Here is a 19305-nt window from a genome sequence, read left to right on the forward strand (position 1 = left end):
AATCTGATCTAATATTCTGTGTTCACCTTGTAAACTCCGAGAAACAAATTGAAGAAAAGGAAAATCCATGTCACTTTTGGATAAAAAAGAAAAAGTGCAGCACAAGAGACTAACGAGAAACACTTACCAATGTACTTGAGTCTGAAGAGAACAACAACAACCCAATCAACACCTAAATTGACTGAAAACAAAATGAAGTGAATGACTTGTTCTGAATCGAGCTGAAATAAACGAAGAACATTCAGATGGTGAAGCCAAGAAAGCTTCCGATAGCGAGAAAAACAATAAAATAAATCAGAGAGACAAAATATATTTTTGATTGTGGGGTCAAAGATCTTATCAAGAGAGATGATTTTGTCCAGCACAATCTATAACCTCTTCTTTTGTGGGACCCTTAAAGATTTGCTGTCACATAGGGTCTCTATATAACAACATCACCTCCAATTCCCTCTTAAGTCCACCTTCTCCACTCTCTACCTCTCTTTTTTCTCCTTTTCCTTTCTTCATTTTTCACCCTCATTGCTAAGAACTCTTCATTAATTTGATTTTGGCTAGGTTTCAGGAACAACCCTAATAACTCAGAGGGCTAGCACATTGTCTTGTTTTTCCATAAGAACATGAAAGAGAGTGGTAGAAAACAAGGTACCATGTCGCCATGTGCGGCCTGCAAGCTTCTTCGAAGGAGGTGCACGAGGGATTGTGTGTTTGCTCCTTATTTCCCTGCTGATGAACCCCAGAAGTTTGGCAGTGTGCACAAGGTTTTCGGGGCTAGCAATGTGAACAAAATGCTACAGGTACAAATTCTTATGCACCTCTCCTTTCTCTATCATCGTATCCACGCATGAAATTTCTGTCCTTTTCATGAAAATACGCTTGTGGAATACTGTTTTTGGTCCAATTCAACTTTTTCTGTACATTGAATGTCATGCAGCATTATAGAAAAGCATTTAATTAACAAATATTTCCATGGTTAACTTACGGTTTGGAATCATACTGGTGGCTGCATTAAGTCACTTTTATCCATAATTTCCTTTCATTCTGCATGACAGGAACATAATTGCTGTCACAATTGTTGAAAACGTGAATATATTTTATGAAACTGTTGAAAAGGTAAAAACAAACACGGATTTAAATATTTTTTACTCAAACTGTATATTTTTCAGCTTTTAAGAATTATTTACGCAAAACCACCTATATCTAATATACCAAGTAAAGGTTAATCCACAAAGCCTATATTAGAAATCAGAAAAGAACCATATTGAATCAGCATATATAGCTGTGTAGATCATTTACTCATTCTATCAGTAACAATCATACTGTGTTTTTTCTTAATTATTATTTGAAATAACATTAAAATGATAAGTTTTCACAGAACTCGGTTAAATCAATTAACATTAATTACAAAATAACTTCAACAAACAGGTCTACTTTATCTTAAAAAATATATATATTAGTTTTAGAAGTCATGAAACCGCCTCATAGAAGAGTGAGAGAACACAAACATGATAGTTAAACTCAACATGAACCAATTATTTCTAAACCTTTTAGTTATGAGGTGAACGAAAGTGATTGATTTTACGTCTAACAACTTGCCTTTATAATTTCACTTTGGAAATGAAACTAACCCTAGGGCCAGAGTAATCAAATCCTATTTTAACAGCCTTTGGAATCTAACATTAAATTACTAAAACAACGTAAATCGTTATGTTTCTAATAATTGAAGAGGTTGCCACAACTTGAAAAGATCTAGTTTATTATCATATTCATTTGTTCCTTAAATTGAAAGTAGTTGTCCAAGAAGAACAGTGAAAAATGGTTTTGTTTCTCCCATATTTACTTCCGTTATAGTGGTTAGTTACAGTTGAGGAAGGCCCTACAGTGCAGACTTTAAATAAACTGTTTGGAATTGTGATTGTTTGTTAAAGTAATAAGGTAGCAGTGTAGCAGTAACACCCACCAAAGAAAGTAATAGCCCATATGATTCCATAATTAGTCTTATGAAGAGGACAGAGGATGAGATGTATATAAATTAGCTTTACTACTTGAAGGCACACTGAGTGTGAAGAGGATAAAGTAAAAAACGATGTTGCTAATTGCATCATTACTGGTGGTTATATGCATCCCAATTTGTTCAGCATCTGTCTTTATGACCACCGCTAGGACTTGGCTTTTAGTCTTGGACTCCTTGGGCAATGATAATTCTGCAAAAAAGAAAGTTTTAGTATGCTCATCTTTTCCTTTTGTCTCTAAAATCAGGGTTACATTGAAAGAGACACATTAGAAATATGTCCAAAAGTGATGTTGATTCCCCAGATAAAGATGTTTCAACCTGTCAATAAATTAATATTTCAAATCAATTATTTTGTAAGCATGATATCTTCATGACATACCAATCAAACTCATATATATGTGCCTAATTAAAAGAATTATATTTCCCCCATATAATGTTTATTGAATGAGATAAAACACTTATAATCCATTAAGCATGATCATAAAGAATGTACCCATAAAATTGCATGATTTTAATTAAAGTCAAAATTTGTAGTTTGAGTTACCCTTTTGTGCGAAATTGATTTTCGTCTTTATTCTAAATTTTAGACATTTTAAGTATAATAAAACTATTGGAATGAGTTATACTGTCATTTTTTAGGTGAAAAACATTTTTTTTTAAACTAGATGTTAAAATATTTTATGTTAACACCTCGCTGACATGAATATTATAATATTATAATAAAATTTATGCTGAAAATTCGTTTGTTACCTAAAAAAGACACTATTAAATACCTATTCCAATAGTTTTCTTAATAAAGTTTAATAAAATATTGGAAAAGTATAAAATTTAAACTAAAAAAAATAATTTACTTTTAACCCAATTTTTTATTCTATTACTTTTACTTCTCTAATTCTAGCATATAAACTAGGCAAGAACTAGGGAAGGAAAACAAATTTCAGGGTTGCCCTTTTGGGTGATGGTTTGTTAAGATGTATATTGTATTTCAAAGTTTATGATTCTGAAATGGTTACACAAAATATTGTCTTTATAGTCAACTGTTTAATATTTTTGTTTTCCCCTCCAAAGTAACAAAACTTGAACGTGCATCTTATCATCCCTTTTTTGACAAAGCATGTAATGAGTTTATATACAAACAACCCCTTTGGTTTACATCATATCCCTCGATCACTACAAATTCAAAAAGCTAGTCCATGCATCTTTGGTCAAAAATTCACAAGCCCCCTTCAAGATCAGTTTTATTTTTTCTCCTAGTGATCTGTTTCTGTACGTAAAGCTTTTTTCCCTTCAATTTTATAACATTAACATGCGGACACAAGTGCAACCCACATATAAAACTTTTTCTTTTTCTATTTTCTTTTGCCTCAATGCTCTAACCTCACTACGACCAATTATTACCCTAAAAGTCACTTACACGCCACATAACTATGAGATGTCATGTAATATAATATTTACTTTATAGTTTGATCATTAGCAAGTATAAATCATTTATATGTTTCTTCCTACTTAACTTCTTTCACTATTTTTGTACATGTTGTCCAATAAATAATATGTTATACATACACTACAAAAAAAAATCATTAAATAAAAATTAATTTTTAAGATAAAAAATAATTACTTACCATATTAATAAAATTAAATATTATTTTAAAGATTAAAAAAATTATTAGTATTTAAAATAGTTTTTATTATCAATAATTTTTTTAAATTAGCATATAATTAGTTATAAAAAATTATAAATAGAGTAACTAATTACTTTTTATCTTTAAATTTAATTTTTATTTAATGATTTTTTTTGAATAAATGTTATTTTTAGTTGTTACAAATTGTATTTGTATTGTCTTTTAGTTCCTATAACTTTAACCATAATATCCTAAAAAGAATTGCAATTGTATTTATAAGGACTAAAAGTAAATTATTTGTAGGAGTATAATATAGGAAAAGTAAAGTTTGTTATGAAAACTAAATACAAAGTTAAATGTTTTGGATGATTATAGTCATCTTATGGGTGGTATTTTTAATATTTGTTTATGAAAATTGGCAGGAATTACCTGAGCACCAAAGAAGTGATGCAGTGAGTTCAATGGTATATGAAGCAAATGCAAGGGTGAGGGACCCTGTGTATGGATGTGTGGGAGCCATTTCCTCTCTGCAGCAACAAGTTGATGTGCTCCAAACCCAATTGGCGCAGGCACAAGCAGAGGTTGTTCACATGAGAATGCGGCAACTGTCACCACCACCATCAGATCAACACCACCACCAAGCCTCCCTAATGGCACCTGAGCCCTCCAATTCATCATCAGAAAACTTGTTCCAATCTAGCAGGGTATTGTCTGCACAAACCAAGTCTCTTTTTGGCATGGAGATGGTGGTTGACCAGGCTATGATGGGGCAATCCTTGTGGTCATACTAGCATGTTTCATGGCATGCATGCCTTCACTTTCTTCATTTTCCTGTCATTATTACTCTATCACGGGCTTGCTTTCTTGTCTGCCTCGTTACCACTTTTGTCTGCTTTTCTATCCCTCACTATCATATATCTTTACCCTAGTCTCTTCTCATGACTCAAAGGACATATCCATCTATCTCTCTGCATTACCAAGAGATGATGATGATGATTAGTTAGCCCTAGTGTAAATGTCTAAACTTGTAATTATGAGTAATCATATCACTGCTATTAAGTTGACTATACTTTTTTGCCTCTCTTCTTCACCATCTGTCTCTTCCTTTTCTTCCAAACATCACCATTTATGAGAGAAGGTGAGGAGAACTAAGTATGAAAACGATTGATAAAGCTTGACTGGTTTACCGGCAACTCATTAAATTTTTTCTATTAAATAAGTCTTATGGTTGTTGAGATCATCTTTTCATAAATCTTTTGATCTAATAAATATTTTTCTGGAAGATATCATCTTATGGTTGTTAATGTGGTCTACTAGTATAAGTGCAAAATAATAAAATGATTATCCCATTCGTTGATGACTTCAAAGCAACCCTGGTTATATCTCTATTTATGAGGTTAAGACGCGTTTCTTTTTGGTGTGTAGTTATTGTTCATCTTTCTTATTGCCTTTGGTTTTCTTTGGGTTGTTGTTTCTTCTTCTTGCCTCGGTCCACCTCTACCACCGTCATTATTTCTCGTTAGCTCTAAATGTTGTGAACATATCAAGAAGCGATTTTGCAGTATAAAGCAAGATTAATTGAATTAGTGAGGGGATTTGAATACAAAGTTTTATCATTCAAGTATTAAGTGGATGAGGATGCAAAATGGGATTAGTGGTCTTAAGGTTTGCTATATGTGGTGTGATGACCCGGTTGAAGTAAAAGTTAGAGTGAAAGATTTTTTTGAGAAAAGGTTTAGCAAGGAGGAAAGAAGACATGTTAAATTGGATAATGTGTGGTTTACAAGTATCATAAGAGAGGATAATGAAATGTTGGTTGGAATTATTTCTGAAGCTGAAATTAAGGAGGCGGTTTGGAATTACGACAGTTCTAAAAGTCCTGGACCAGATGGTTTTAACTTTGCCTTTATAAAATTTTGTTGGGATATTATAAAAGGAGATGTTTTGAGTGCGGTACAAAGTTTTGCAAAGGGTGGTAGTTGGAGGAAAGATACTAATGCTTCTTTTATTACTCTTGTCCCAAAGGTTGTAAATCCACAATTTTCGAATGACTTTAGACCGATTTTCTTGGTGGGATGTGTTTATAAAATTGTATCTAAAATTCTTTCTTCAAGGTTGAAAAGGGTATGGATAAAGTGATGAAAAATCATCCAACCTCGAAACATTTGACTAAGAAGATTGGAAGCAAAAAAAGGATCTTAGAAGACTCTCATATCAAGGAGAATTAATTTTTGTTTGCTTCCATTTTTTAATCTAGTTTTATAAACATTGTAGAAAGTAGTATAGGCTTTATTTTGGGCTTGTATTTCGATCATTGTCTTGGTCCATGTTTTGGACCAATTTTCATGGGCCATGTATTGGGCCAATTAAGTAGGGTGTAAATAGAAAAAAGAAAGAGTCTAGTTAGAGTTACAATTGGGCCTCCTTGGACCCAATGGAACTCTAGACCATCTAGGATGCACAAATAAATTACGAGAGTGCAAATAGAAAGCATGGAGTGGCAAGGAAGGCATGAAGATCCACATGTCATCTCCTTAATGGAGAGGATTCCCACCAATGCCAAAAACACATTTGTCTTCATGGGAATGGAGATGATTCTCTCCAATTAGAGGAGGACAATTGTCAACCTCTAAATTGAGAGGATTTGCTCCAATTAGAGAGAATCACTTCTTTTTCTATGAGTGGAGAGTTTTTAGGGCTAAAGCTTGCACCTTGGTTTCCCATAACACTATAAATACAAGTGCTAGCCCCCTAGTAAATTAGATTTGAATTGATAATGAAATGTTGCCCAAGTTGCTTTGTCTTCAAATTCTCACTCTCAAGTTTGCACTTCTATTAGTGTTTTGCTTGAATCTTCTTAGAAGTTGGTCACACCGTTTTTAAGCCTCTACTTCCCCTCTTCATTTCATCTTCTCCACACTTCCATTCAGTCATTGATGTCATTTTCAAGTCCATTCTTCCACAACATACAAAACTACAACAAAAGAAGAAGCCAAAACAAACTAGTTTTGCATCATAAAGTCATTGACCCTAGGCAATTTGCATTCTTAGAAGGAAGGGGGTGGATAGTGAGCTAGTAGCTAATGAGACCTTTGAGGAAGTAAAGAGAAAAAAGAAAGAATGTGTGGTGTTTAAAGTGGATTATGAAAAGGCTTATGACTCAGTAAGTTGGGTGTTCATTTATTACATGCTAGGAAGATTGAGATTTTGTAGAAAGTGGATTGAATGGATAAAAAATGGCTTAGAATCTTCTTCGATATCTGTGTTGGTAAATGGCAGTTCAACTATTAAGTTCAAACCAAAGAAGGGCTTAAGGCAAGGGGACCCATTAACACCATTTCACTTCCTCATTGCGGCTGAAGGGCTTGTAGGGGTTGTTAGATAGGCGAAAGAGAAGAGATTAGTAGAGAGTATCGAGGTCGAGGAAGGGTGAGTAAATGTGAGTATGCTACAATATGTAGACGAAAACCTATTTTTTTTCTAAGCCACAACTCAAAGTGTTTTGACCATAAAAGCAATTCTGAAGTGTTTTGAACTTGCCTTTGATCTTAAGGTTAACTATTCCAAGAGCAAGGTTGGTGGAGTGGGTGTGAACGTCAATCAGACGATGGTTTATGCTTCTATTCTTAACTGTAATATTATGAAGGCACCTTTTAATTATTTGGGGGTGACTGTAGGAGGGAATCATAAGAGGTGTGTTTTTTGGGAAGGGGTGCTCAATAAGTTACGGAGTAGGTTGAGCTCTTGGAAAGGGAAATTCCTCTCTTTGGCTAGCAGAATATGTCTTATCAAATCTGTGCTTAATTCTTCATACATCTCCTTCTTTTGTATGCTAGCTATTGTGGTGAAGGAAGTGAAAAAGATACAAAAGAGTTTTTTGTGGAATTGGGGCTCAGAGAATAGAAAATTGTCTAGGTGGCGTGGGACAAGGTTTGTGAGTCGAAAGATAAAAGTGACTTAGGGTTTATTGATGTAAGAAAGTTTAACTTGACTCTTTTGGGAAAATGGATTTGGAGACTTAAGTCTGAAAAGAAAAGTTTATGGAAGGATATCCTAGATTCTAAGTATGATGTCAGTAGTAGTCTTGATGGAGTAAAGTTTAAGTGTTCTTTCGTTAATTTTTTGAATGAGAGAAGACTGGATGCTACTGAAATTAGGGACCACCTTCTGTGTAATGACTTTTTTCAAAATTATACAACTTGGACATGGCATGATAAATTATTATATTTTTAAAGTATTTTCCAATGTCAATAGTTTGTTGATTCCATTATGGTTGATCGAATTTTAGAGTACTTTCCAAACTTAATGAGTACTTTGCAAAAGAGACTTTAGCGTGAGGTGCAATAAAGAAAGCAACTTCAATATATTTTTTCTAAAAGGAAGCAGGGTAAACATTTATCGTGTTAATTTTCATAATGTTTTTGTGCTTAATTTTTGTACCTCAATCAAATACTTCACAATGAATGTATTGGTCAAAGGCATGCAAAACTATTATAAAGTTTATAAAAATGAGAATTTCATAACCTGCCATGTTATTTCTTGACTATTACTCCTAATTTGAATCACTAGACATACAATGGATGAATAATGCAACTTGTACGCTTACTTACTTTAAATATAGGTTCCACTATTTCAACTTCTACTAAACTTTTGCTCCCATGTACTTTTTCGCTGTCACCTTACTCTAATGAGAAGAGATTGTTAGAATTATAGGGTAAAACAAGAAGGGGGGGGGGGGGGTGAACTTCTTTTGAAAGATTTTCGCAAGTATTGAAGGTAGAGTGAAAAGGTAAGAAGAATTAATCAATAGAATATGTGTCCAGCCAAATATAAAATTGTTTTTAAGCTTGATGCAGAAAATCAACCTGTTGTTTTTACGAAACAATCGGTTGTTTTTATCAGCAGTTTATAAAAACAAAGTTAAAGCAGTTTAAAGAGTGTAAGGACAAAGAGATTGACACATAATGTTTATACTGGTTCACTCAACACCTGAGCTACATCCAGTCCTCAGAACCAATAAGAATACACTATGTAATCAACCCTAGATTACAAGATACACACACCAAGAGTGATGATCTTGAACCCCTCAAGAACACACACCACTCCTTGGAAAAAATCACACCAAGAATGTTGATCTTGATCTCCTCAAGAACACACAACACTTCTTGGCAACACCAGTACAAAAATATAATTATCAAGAAAGAAGGGAATAGAATACACCTGGATAAATCACAAGATCAAAGTTCAGAATACAAGATCCAATCCTCTTCCACACCTAAGATGATCCAAAAACTCTTTGAAAACTTGAAAACTCTTTTTGATTGATCTCTCTCACTTAGTTTTTGCATAGAAGCGTAAAACCACCTTTTTATCTTTCAATCAAATGGTTAAAACAGTTACAACAAAAAACCAAAAGCTGTTGGAATCATTTAAAATAGAAAAACCACTTAACAAAATTTTGTTAAGGTTTTCAGAAAAATAGTCGGTTGATTTATCGAAATAAACGTCTGATTTTTGTTTGACAGCAAAGGCAAAGGAAAAACTTTTCCAAGTCATTTTAAAATCCATTAAGTGTCAAACAATCTGTTGATTTGAAATTTAAACCTGTTGAAATTTGTTCGACAGCAAAGGCAAAGGCAAAGCTTTTCCAAATCATTTTAGAATCCACTAAGTGTCAAACAACTTGTTGATTCGAAATTTCAACCTGTTGAAATTTGTTTGACAGCAAAGGCAAAGACAAAGCTTTTCCAAATTATTTTAAAATTTACTAAGTGTCAAACAACCTGTTGATTCGAAATTTCAACCTATTGAAATTTCACTTCCTTTTAGAAAACACATATTTTCAAAATGTTAAAAATTTAAATGAACTTGGATTATCTTAAGGAGTGAATTAACAAGTTTCAAAGAACTAGACAACACACATACCCACAACATCAAGGTCTTCAAGCTTTCCACTTGGATTTGGAGTCATCAAAGCATTTTGTTCAACAAAGATGTGAGTTTGTCAATGTGTAGTAATATTACCCTAAAGGGAAGCACAAGGTACACATAAGAGTCAAGGTTAAGGGATTAATGTCCATGGGAGTAAATTCACAACTTAAACAACCAAAAACTTATTTTTCTCACAATTATTTAATTGCACCTAACGTAACTTATTTGTAATTAATTTTTAGTGTTCATTTCAATCAAGGATATTGTGGATATTATGTAATGAAACACATGCACACAATCATATATGCAAAATTAGTGACTCGTGAAGAGAGATAAAAAAAATTCACTCAAACATTTTGATTATTTAAATGTGAATTTTACTTTTTATTTATTAATTCAATTTTTTGTAAATACCCCATGATTCATGCCCATTGAAGGATAAATATTTGTGGTGGGATTTAATTTGTTTAACTGTTTCTAAGTTATTAAATTTTTAAGTTTATTAAATATATAACTGAATGTTATATTTTAGTTTTTTTTATAATTTTTATTGGATAATACCATTTAATTATCAATAAATTGGTTTGTCTCCAAATTGTACATTGTGATATGCAATTAATGATATTATTATGAATGGAGGAAACTATCAAAACATTTTTTTTAAACAATAACTTTATGAGACAATTATTACAATAATCATCATAAAAGTTTGGCTAACTATGATGCTTGTGGGACTAGCTGTCATTGTAACGCATACTTTCTATGTCGGTTCCAGAAAAACTCTTCATAAAAAGTGATATCAGGATTACAGGTGCATAAGATATTATGACAGTTATTGATAGTTATGAATAATTGTCATAATAAGTTAGACTTTCTATGATGGTTTTCATTAGAATAGTCATAAAAAATGGTGTACAAAAATGAAATTTAACATTGATTTTGTCAATTTTATGATGGTGTGTATACATCCAACATAGTAAGTTGGACCTACTATGACGAGTTTTTAACTGTCATAGAAAGTGTAAACTTTCTATATTGCCTATTAATGAGTACATTTCTATTCACTCTTAGAGCATCTAGCATTAGCTTCTTAGACTATAATTAAGAGTAAAATCAACTACTTTACACGAGATTTGCATAACTAGATGAAATTGTACCATAATTAGAATCATTGCATAAATATTTTGTTTGGATGAATATTGCTTTTGTCTTGATCTTAACCATCCACACAGACTCTGGACCTTATTAATGATAATGCAAATGAAGAATTACAGTGTGTTGAAGTTTGGAAAGTCTCACTGAAGAAGGACTAAACACTTCCATCTCTCACACCCATTAGATGGTCTCCCTAAATTGTTTAAAGTTGGAAAAGTTGCTTTGAAGAGAAAGATTCAAATTCAGTTATCCTTTGCAAAGATGTTAAAGATTTCTAATGAAAAACTATGTCATTTTTGAAGATTGGAAAGTTTAATTATGGAAGGACTAGATGCTCCTTATATTTCTCCATTGCTCTTCCATTTTGTCCATCTTTTCTTTCTTGGGCTTCCATTTCCAGGGCTTCTCCACTACTACAAGGGTGTTTCCGCCCTAATACTCTTTGCCTTGCATTGTCCCTCCCGCGTTGTCGTTACCCACCACCACCAGGTTAGTAAAGTTTTTATTTTATATTGTTATATATTTATTTTAATTTTTTTCCGCTAATTATTTTTCATAAGTATGTCAATTTATGTTTTTTTTTGTAGTTCTTATTAACTTAAATTGAATTTGTTGTAAAGTTATTATTTTTAATGAGGTTATTATATTTTAAATTATAAGTATTATTTATTTTAGTTTAAATTTTTAAATTGGAAATTTTAGGTTATAATTATTAATTAGTTATATTTGTAAAGTTAGATTTGTAAATTATAATTGAATAATTTATATTGGATTTGATATATTTTAATGAATTGTGTGATACATGTAGGTATTGGGTCTGGGGGTGTTCGACCCCGAAAAAGATTATTCTATTTTGAAAAGTTCATGTTTTAAGCATTATGCTACCCAAATTTTGTTAGATTTAAGTTCAATGAGAGATCATTAGTATTTGTCTACTACTCCTCCAAAATTGACGAGTATGAAAGAGGAGTAGAAGAATTTATACTATTAAAGGAATAGAAAGAATAGGGTAAATCCCTTGTGTATATTGAACACATAGGGTTATGTTTATATAGGAAAAGAAACATATGGGTTAAGCCCATTACATAAATATGAAATATCTAACAATATCTATAATATCTCATAATATCAAATAATATCTAATTATATATAATAATATCTAATAATATATAACACTCCCCCTCAAGTTGGTGCATATAGATCATATGTACCCAGCTTGTTACAAATGTAATCAATCCTAGGTCCTCGTAAGGCTTTAGTAAAAATATTTGTTAATTGATTATTTGAATTAACAAACTCAGTCTTGATATCTCCTTATATAGTTTTTTCTCTAATGAAATGACAATCAATCTCAATATGTTTGGTCCTTTCATGAAAAACTGGATTTGAGCTAATATGAAGAGCACCTGATTATCACATATAAGTGTCATTTGAGTGACCTCTCCAAATTGCAATTCCTTAAGTAACTATTTAAGCCAAATAAGCTCACAAGTAGCCGAGGCCATAACTCTATATTCTACTTCTGCACTAGATCTTGCCACAACACTTTGTTTCTTGCTATTCCAAGAGATCAAGTTATCACCAATGCAAACACAATAACTAGAAGTTGATCTTCTATCAGATGAAGATTCTGCCCAATCAACATCTGAATAAAAAATGACTTTAGTATGGTTATTATGACCATATAACAAACCTTTTCCAGGAGAGCCTTTAATGTACTTCACTATACGAATGACTGCATTCCAATGATCTTCACATGGAGAATTAAGAAATTGACTCACCAAACTGACTACAAAGGAAATATCAGGACGAGTAACAGTGAGATAGTTCAATTTTCCAACTAATCTCCTATATTTCTCAGGATCTGAAAAAGGCCCCCCCTGATTGGGTAGAAGCTTGACATTGGGATCCATGGGAGTATCAACATATTTCGAATTCATCAACCCAATTTCCTCCAAAATATCCAATGCATATTTTCTTTCAGAGATAACAATACCAGTATTGGATTGTGCTACCTCAATCCCCAAGAAATATCTGAGTTTGCTAAGATCTTTGGTCTGAAAGTGTTGGCAAAGGTGTTGTTTTACTTGTGAGATGCCATGGTGATCACTGTCTGTAAGAACAATGTCATCAACATATACTACAAGATAGATACACCCAGCACTCGAGTGACGATAAAAAATTGAATGATCTGCTTCACTGCGAATCATAACAAATTGTTGAACAACATTGCTAAATTTTCCAAACCAAGCCCTAGGAGACTGCTTGAGGCCATATAAGGATTTGCGAAGACGACATACCAATCCAGAAGACTCCCCTTGAGCAACAAAACCGTGAGGTTGCTCCATATAAATTTCTTCCTACAAATCCCCATGAAGAAAAACATTTTTGACATCCAGTTCATAAAGAGGCCATCGTTGAAGAGCAGCCATAGCTATGAATATGCGAACAAATTTCATCTTTGCCACTGGAGAAAAAGTATCACCATAGTCTAAACCAAAAATTTGGGTATAACCCTTAGCCATAAGATGAGCTTTGAGACGATCAATAGTACCATCAGGACCAACTTTGATAACAAAAATCTAGTTGCAACCAACAACAGATTTCCTAGATGGTAAAGGAATAAGTTCTTAAGTTCCATTATTCTGAAGCGCATTCATTTCATCAAGCATGGCCTGACGCCAACCAGGATGAGCTAAGACATCACCTACAGATTTTGAAATGGATACAAAAGAAATAGACGAAAGGCAGGTATAAAAAGGTTGATATAGTCTATGGTAACTCAAAGCAGTATAATGTGGATAGGGATTACGGGTAGAACGTATACCTTTACGGATAGCAATAGGAAGATCAGGTTCAACTATCGGAGGTTCAACTGTAGGAGCCAGATGGGGATGAGGTGTTGGCACCAGAATAGAGTCTGTTGATGGACGATGAGACGTTTGACAACGACTATACACCTGAAGAGTTGGTGGTGGTGGTGAATCGTTAGGTGCACTATGTTGGGTTTAATAGTGCCAAAGTTCAAGAGGGGGATGAATTGACCTTTTAAAACTTTCTCACAAAAACAGTGTTTAACCCAGTTTTACAGAAAATAAATTGATTTATGTGAAAATGAACAGATTTATTTCAGCACTGTTTTTGTTTGAAACGCTTTTAATACAGCAAGGTTAATCACAAGATTATGCAGATAGATTTTCCAGATGCACACACATAGATATCAGATTGAGATGTAGGCTCTTCTTCCCTTGTTCCTTTCAATTTTCTTGCTGGCAGATTTGTCCCTTGTTTGATTGTCTGGACAATCTGTTTTGATATGCCCTATTTTGCCACATCCAAAGAAAGTATATTTAGAGGAATTTGAATCATTGGGTTTAGGATACCTTCTTTTCTGCTGGTTCCTATTTTTGCTTTTCTTCCTCAGGAATTTGCTGAATCTTTTTGTAAGAAGGCTGATTGTATCATCATCTTCAGCATCTTCTTTTTCTTCCTTGATCTCATTCAGTTCAGTTGCTTTCAGTGCAAGACCTTTGGGTTTTCTCTCTGTTGTTTCCTGCTCTTTAAGTCTTTTAAGCTCTAGCTCATGTTCCATCAGCTTTCCAAACAGTGCAGCAGTTCCCAACTTTGACAGATCATGGCTTTCAGAGATAGCTGTCACCTTTGGTTGCCAGCTTCTGTCGAGGCACTTCAATATCTTTATGTTGAGTTCCTCTCTGTCAAATTCTTTTCCCAAGCCAATGAGGTGATTCACAATATGGGTGAATCTTTTCTGCACATCAGCAATGCTCTCCTCGGGTTGCATTCTGAACAGTTCATATTCTTGGATGAGCGCATGTTTCCTTGACCTTTTCACATCTTCATTGCCCTCATGAGTCACTTCTAAGACTTCCCACATCTCCTTAGCTGACTTACATTGAGATATCCTGAAGAACTCATCCATTGTCAATGCAGAGGTTATGATGTTCTTGGCCACAAGATCATGTTGAGTCTTCCTCCTTTCGGTCTCATTCCATTCTGATCTTGGCTTTACCTTTTCTTCATCCTTGACAACCTGCATTGGCACATAAGGTCCATTGACCACAGCTTCCCAAATTAATGCATCAATGGATTCCATGAAAATTCTCATTCTAACTTTCCAAAATGCATAATTCATTCCATTAAACATAGGTGGTCTATTAACAGCAAAACCCTCAGCAAAAGGCACATTAAACTCAGACATTATTACAAACAAACTTGATTAAAATACAAGTCCTAGCTCTTGATACTAATTGTTGGGTTTAATAGTGCCAAAGTTCAAGAGGGGGGGGGGGGGGGGTGAATTGACCTTTTAAAACTTTCTCACAAAAAACAGTGTTTAACCCAGTTTTACAGAAAATAAATTGATTTATGTGAAAATGAACAGATTTATTTCAGCACTGTTTTTGTTTGAAACGCTTTTAATATAGCAAGGTTAATCACAAGATTATGCAGATAGATTTTCCAGATGCACACACATAGATATCAGATTGAAAAACAGTGAAACACAAAACAGCAAACTTCAATTTCAAGCAAGTGATTAAGGTTCAATTGATAACATGCTAATTAATTGAGTGACCTTTACAAACAACCTGTTCCAGTGGCTTTTAACAAACTATGAGTGTTCTTCTTGATGTCAAGCAATTTTCCAGAAATTAAGAACAATGAATCACATAACAGCAAGCTTCAACTTTAAGCAATTGTTTAAGGTTCAATTAATAGCTTTGACAGTTTCTTGAGCAACCTATCACAGTCAATCTGTTCCAATGGCTTTTAGCAGATTATATTTGTTCTTATCAGATTCAAACAACTTTTTCAGAAATTAAGAACAATATGCACAGTGCCCAGAAAGAACAGATTTATTTTCAATTGAACAGATTTATTTCTTTGTTGTTTTACCAATTATGCAGAAACAAAATTGCAGAGAGTGAGAGAGAATGAACACAAGCAGTTATACTGGTTCACTCAACTGAGCTACATCCAGTCTTCACCAACACCAGGTGGAAATCACTAAAACACAGTACAACCAAGTACAATTCCCACTGTTCTTGAAACTTACAAGAACTTAGGTACTCTTGCTGAAAAAAACCTATTTCAGCTCACACACACACTCCAAGAAAACCTATCAAGAAGAGTGTTCAACCAAACTATTACAAGAAATAAGAAGTGAAACAACTACACCTGATTGAGGATACAAAGATCTGCCTTAAACCAGTAGGCAAGATTGCTAGAACAGTAGCAGCACCTCACACCAAGCTTTTGGAACCAAACCAAGAACAAGCACTTTGTGATTTTTGAAATCTTTGAAGAACAAATGCTAATCCTTTGTAAACACTTAATTCTCTGCTGTCAAAACTTGTTTTTGCAAATGTATGAATGAATATTAAACTCAGAAACAAGTTTGCATTTTATAGAAAACCAACTTATAACAGATTTTTGAAAAACAGTTAAAGCTGTTATAAAATGAACAGATTGAAAATAAAATGAACAGATTTATTTTCAAAATCAGTTAGAGAATTTGTTAAGTGAGGAGACTTAGTCAACCATTCTGGTGCTGAGATAAAACTGAAAAACGTTTAAGCTTGACATGGCACCAGAGACAAAAAGAATCTATTCATTTACAGATGAACAGATTTATTTTTCAAAACGAAAACAGAGAAAGTTTAACTATTTAAAATTCAGTCGTTTTGAAAGATAGAAGACTTAGTCAAAATACATGATGCACAAAATCTAATTTTTACAAGACTTAGCCAAGGCATCAGTGTAAAAATGAATCTGTTTATTTAGAAAAGAACAGATTTATTTTTATGCAGTAAAACGTGTTTTTTGTAAAACATGTGAAAAACAGTTTAAGAAAACTTATGCTTGTTCTTATCACATGGTTAGTGGCTTTGAGGTGAGTTACTCAGCAAAAAGCCCACTCTTAGACAACCTCTAAGCACTACCTAAGACATACTTAAAGCAAAGCAAAATACAAATGAAATGTACATATAAGTCTTCATCAAACACAATCTTGAAGGGGCAACAACCATCTTCAACACACTAGGCACAACAAGAGGAATATTAACTTGATTAGATGAAGAAATTGAAGGAGAAGGACAAGACTTAAAGTAAAGGGAAGATTCACTAAAGGTGACCTCTGCTGAAATAAAATAACAGTTTAAAGAAGGTGAGAAACATTTATATCCTTTTTGTGATCTAGTGAACCCTAAAAAGACACATTTGTGTGACTTAGGAGATAATTTATCAAGACCAGGACTAAAATTATGAACAAAACATGTGGACCTAAAAACTTTGGGAGGTAAAGAATGGAGAGGGTCATGTGAAAATAATATAGAATGAGGAATTTTGTTATCTAAAACTGAAGATGACATGCGATTAATGAGATAACATGCATTAAGAATAGCATCACCCCAAAAACGCTGAGGAACATCACCATGGATTAAAATAGTACGAGTTGTTTCAACAAGATGTCTATTCTTACACTCATCTACCCCATTTTATTGAGGTGTATAAGCACATGAAGTTTGATGAAGAATACCATGAGAAGCCATAAATTTTTTAAAAGAATGAGAAAGATACTCATGTCCATTATTACTGTGCAAAATTCGGATGGAAATTCGAAATTGATTTTTAATTTCATTGTAAAATATTTGAAATATAGAAAACAACTCAAAACGGTTTTTCATTAAAAAAACCCAAGTACATCTGGAATAATCATCAATAAAAGTAACAAAATACTGAAATCCTAAATTAGACCTAATACGACTTGGTCCCCAAATGTCATAGTGAACTAAGGCAAAAGGAGATGAAGTACGTTGTGAGACACTATTAGGAAAAGAACTACAAATGTGCTTCCCTAATTGACACAACTCACACGATAAAGTAGACACATTAGACAAACTTGGAACAAGCTGCTGCATCTTGGCAAGACTAGGATGACCCAACCGAGCATGAATGAGAGATGAAGAATCCATAATCGCGCCAACATGTGCAAAGATTTGTAGTTGATAAAGTCCGTGAGACTCACATCCAGTGCCAATCATCCGTCCCGAACTCTGGTCCTGTAAAGTAACAGAATCTTTGTTAAAAGAAATAACACAATCAAGGGAACGAGTGAGACGATTAATAGATTATAAGTTAAATGGAGACCCAGGGACAAAAATAACATTATCAATAGATAAAGAAGAAATAACATTATTAATAGTACCAACAAGATGTGATGGTACCTTATATCATTAGCCATGGTAACTGAAGGTAAATAACCCGTAGTAGATAGGGAAGAGAAAAAAATTTATTACCAGTAATGTGATTTGTGGCACCTGAATCCCAAGGGCCAAGGGAAGTGGAGTGAGTAAGGCCAAAAAAGGATGTACCTGAATGTGCAACAGAAGCCGTGGAACTAGGATTCTGACGATCCTCATACAATTTAAGAAATTCATTGAAAATAGCAGGCTACCCTGGGGTATCAATTGAAGTATCATCCATAGTAGAAGGTTGAACATGGGTAGTTTGAGCAACCGCAACAGATTTAGGAGGACGACCATATAACGCATAACATCTATCAATTTTGTGGCCAAGTTTGCCACAATGGTCACACTTGTGACGCCCTTTGCCCGGCTTGTGAGGGCTAGTACGATCATTATGTTGAGAGACTAAAGTAGAAGAGTCATCAACATGAGACGTTATATCAGTGGTGTGTTTACCTGGCACATGCAAAAGGGTAGAACAAGTGGAGGTAAAATTGGGCACGATAGAAGATCCCAAAATTTGATCACGAATGTGAGAATAATCATCAGGGATGCCATGTAAACCTAATAACATGAAGAACTTGGATCTTTGTTCTAGTTCTTGAGAAGGAGTGGGGGCAGGAGGTAATAACTCATTAAAATCATGAAGAAGAGCATGAAGTTTACCCAGATATTTCCTCATTGTACCATCAAGACGTTTGGGAGCAACAATTGTGAGAAGATTTTGACACACCATAAAGACGTTGAGTATCATTGGTGTATAATAATTTTGCTTGTTTCCAAACTTCTGAACATGTCTCATAAGTACGAAAAATTTGTTTTAAATATGAGTGAATGGTAGATTTGATAAAAATGCATAATTGAGCATCAATTTTCAACCAATGGGAAACCTCATTTTCAGCAACAGTAGGATGAGTAAGATGATCAACATAACCTTGACTCTGAAGCCATAATTTAATATATGATGCCCAAGTGTCATAACTGTCTCCATCCAATTTGTCAATGGAAAGATGAACATTGACGTAATTAGTATAAATAGATGGATTCGGCATAATAATTGTGGAAGAAGCCACAGTGGTAGCGGCAGCAGAAGAAGCGATAGTGGCAGCGGAAGCGAAAGAAGGCATAAAAGATAAGAAAAAATCCAATCACCGATTAATTGGTGGCAACAACAAATATGAAGGCTCTAGCAGCGATTCCGGCAGCGTCTCCAGCGGAGGATCCGACGAGATTCCGGCGACGACTTCGACGAGATTCTGGCGACGTCTCCGGCGACAGTTTCGACGAGGCAATGGCAGTTCTAGCGAGGCAGTGGGGCGGT

The 19305-nt window shown here is 33.9% G+C and overlaps 1 protein-coding gene and 1 pseudogene across 1 annotated transcript; one reads left to right on the forward strand and one right to left on the reverse strand.

The window, feature by feature from the left end:
- Positions 1-467: 467 nt before the first annotated feature.
- On the forward strand, positions 468-4702 carry LOC137834983 (LOB domain-containing protein 4-like). The gene is made up of 2 exons (XM_068643264.1): positions 468-794; positions 4056-4702. Exons 1-2 carry the CDS (start codon positions 618-620, stop codon positions 4422-4424), a joined length of 546 nt encoding a protein of 181 aa, XP_068499365.1. The 5' UTR covers positions 468-617; the 3' UTR covers positions 4425-4702.
- A 7346-nt stretch (positions 4703-12048) lies between these two features.
- LOC137836173 (uncharacterized) lies at positions 12049-18738 on the reverse strand (annotated as a pseudogene).
- Between the last annotated feature and the right edge of the window lie 567 nt (positions 18739-19305).

This window comes from Phaseolus vulgaris, chromosome 5, assembly GCF_000499845.2.
Source record: "Phaseolus vulgaris cultivar G19833 chromosome 5, P. vulgaris v2.0, whole genome shotgun sequence".
NCBI classification, from domain to species: domain Eukaryota; kingdom Viridiplantae; phylum Streptophyta; class Magnoliopsida; order Fabales; family Fabaceae; genus Phaseolus; species Phaseolus vulgaris.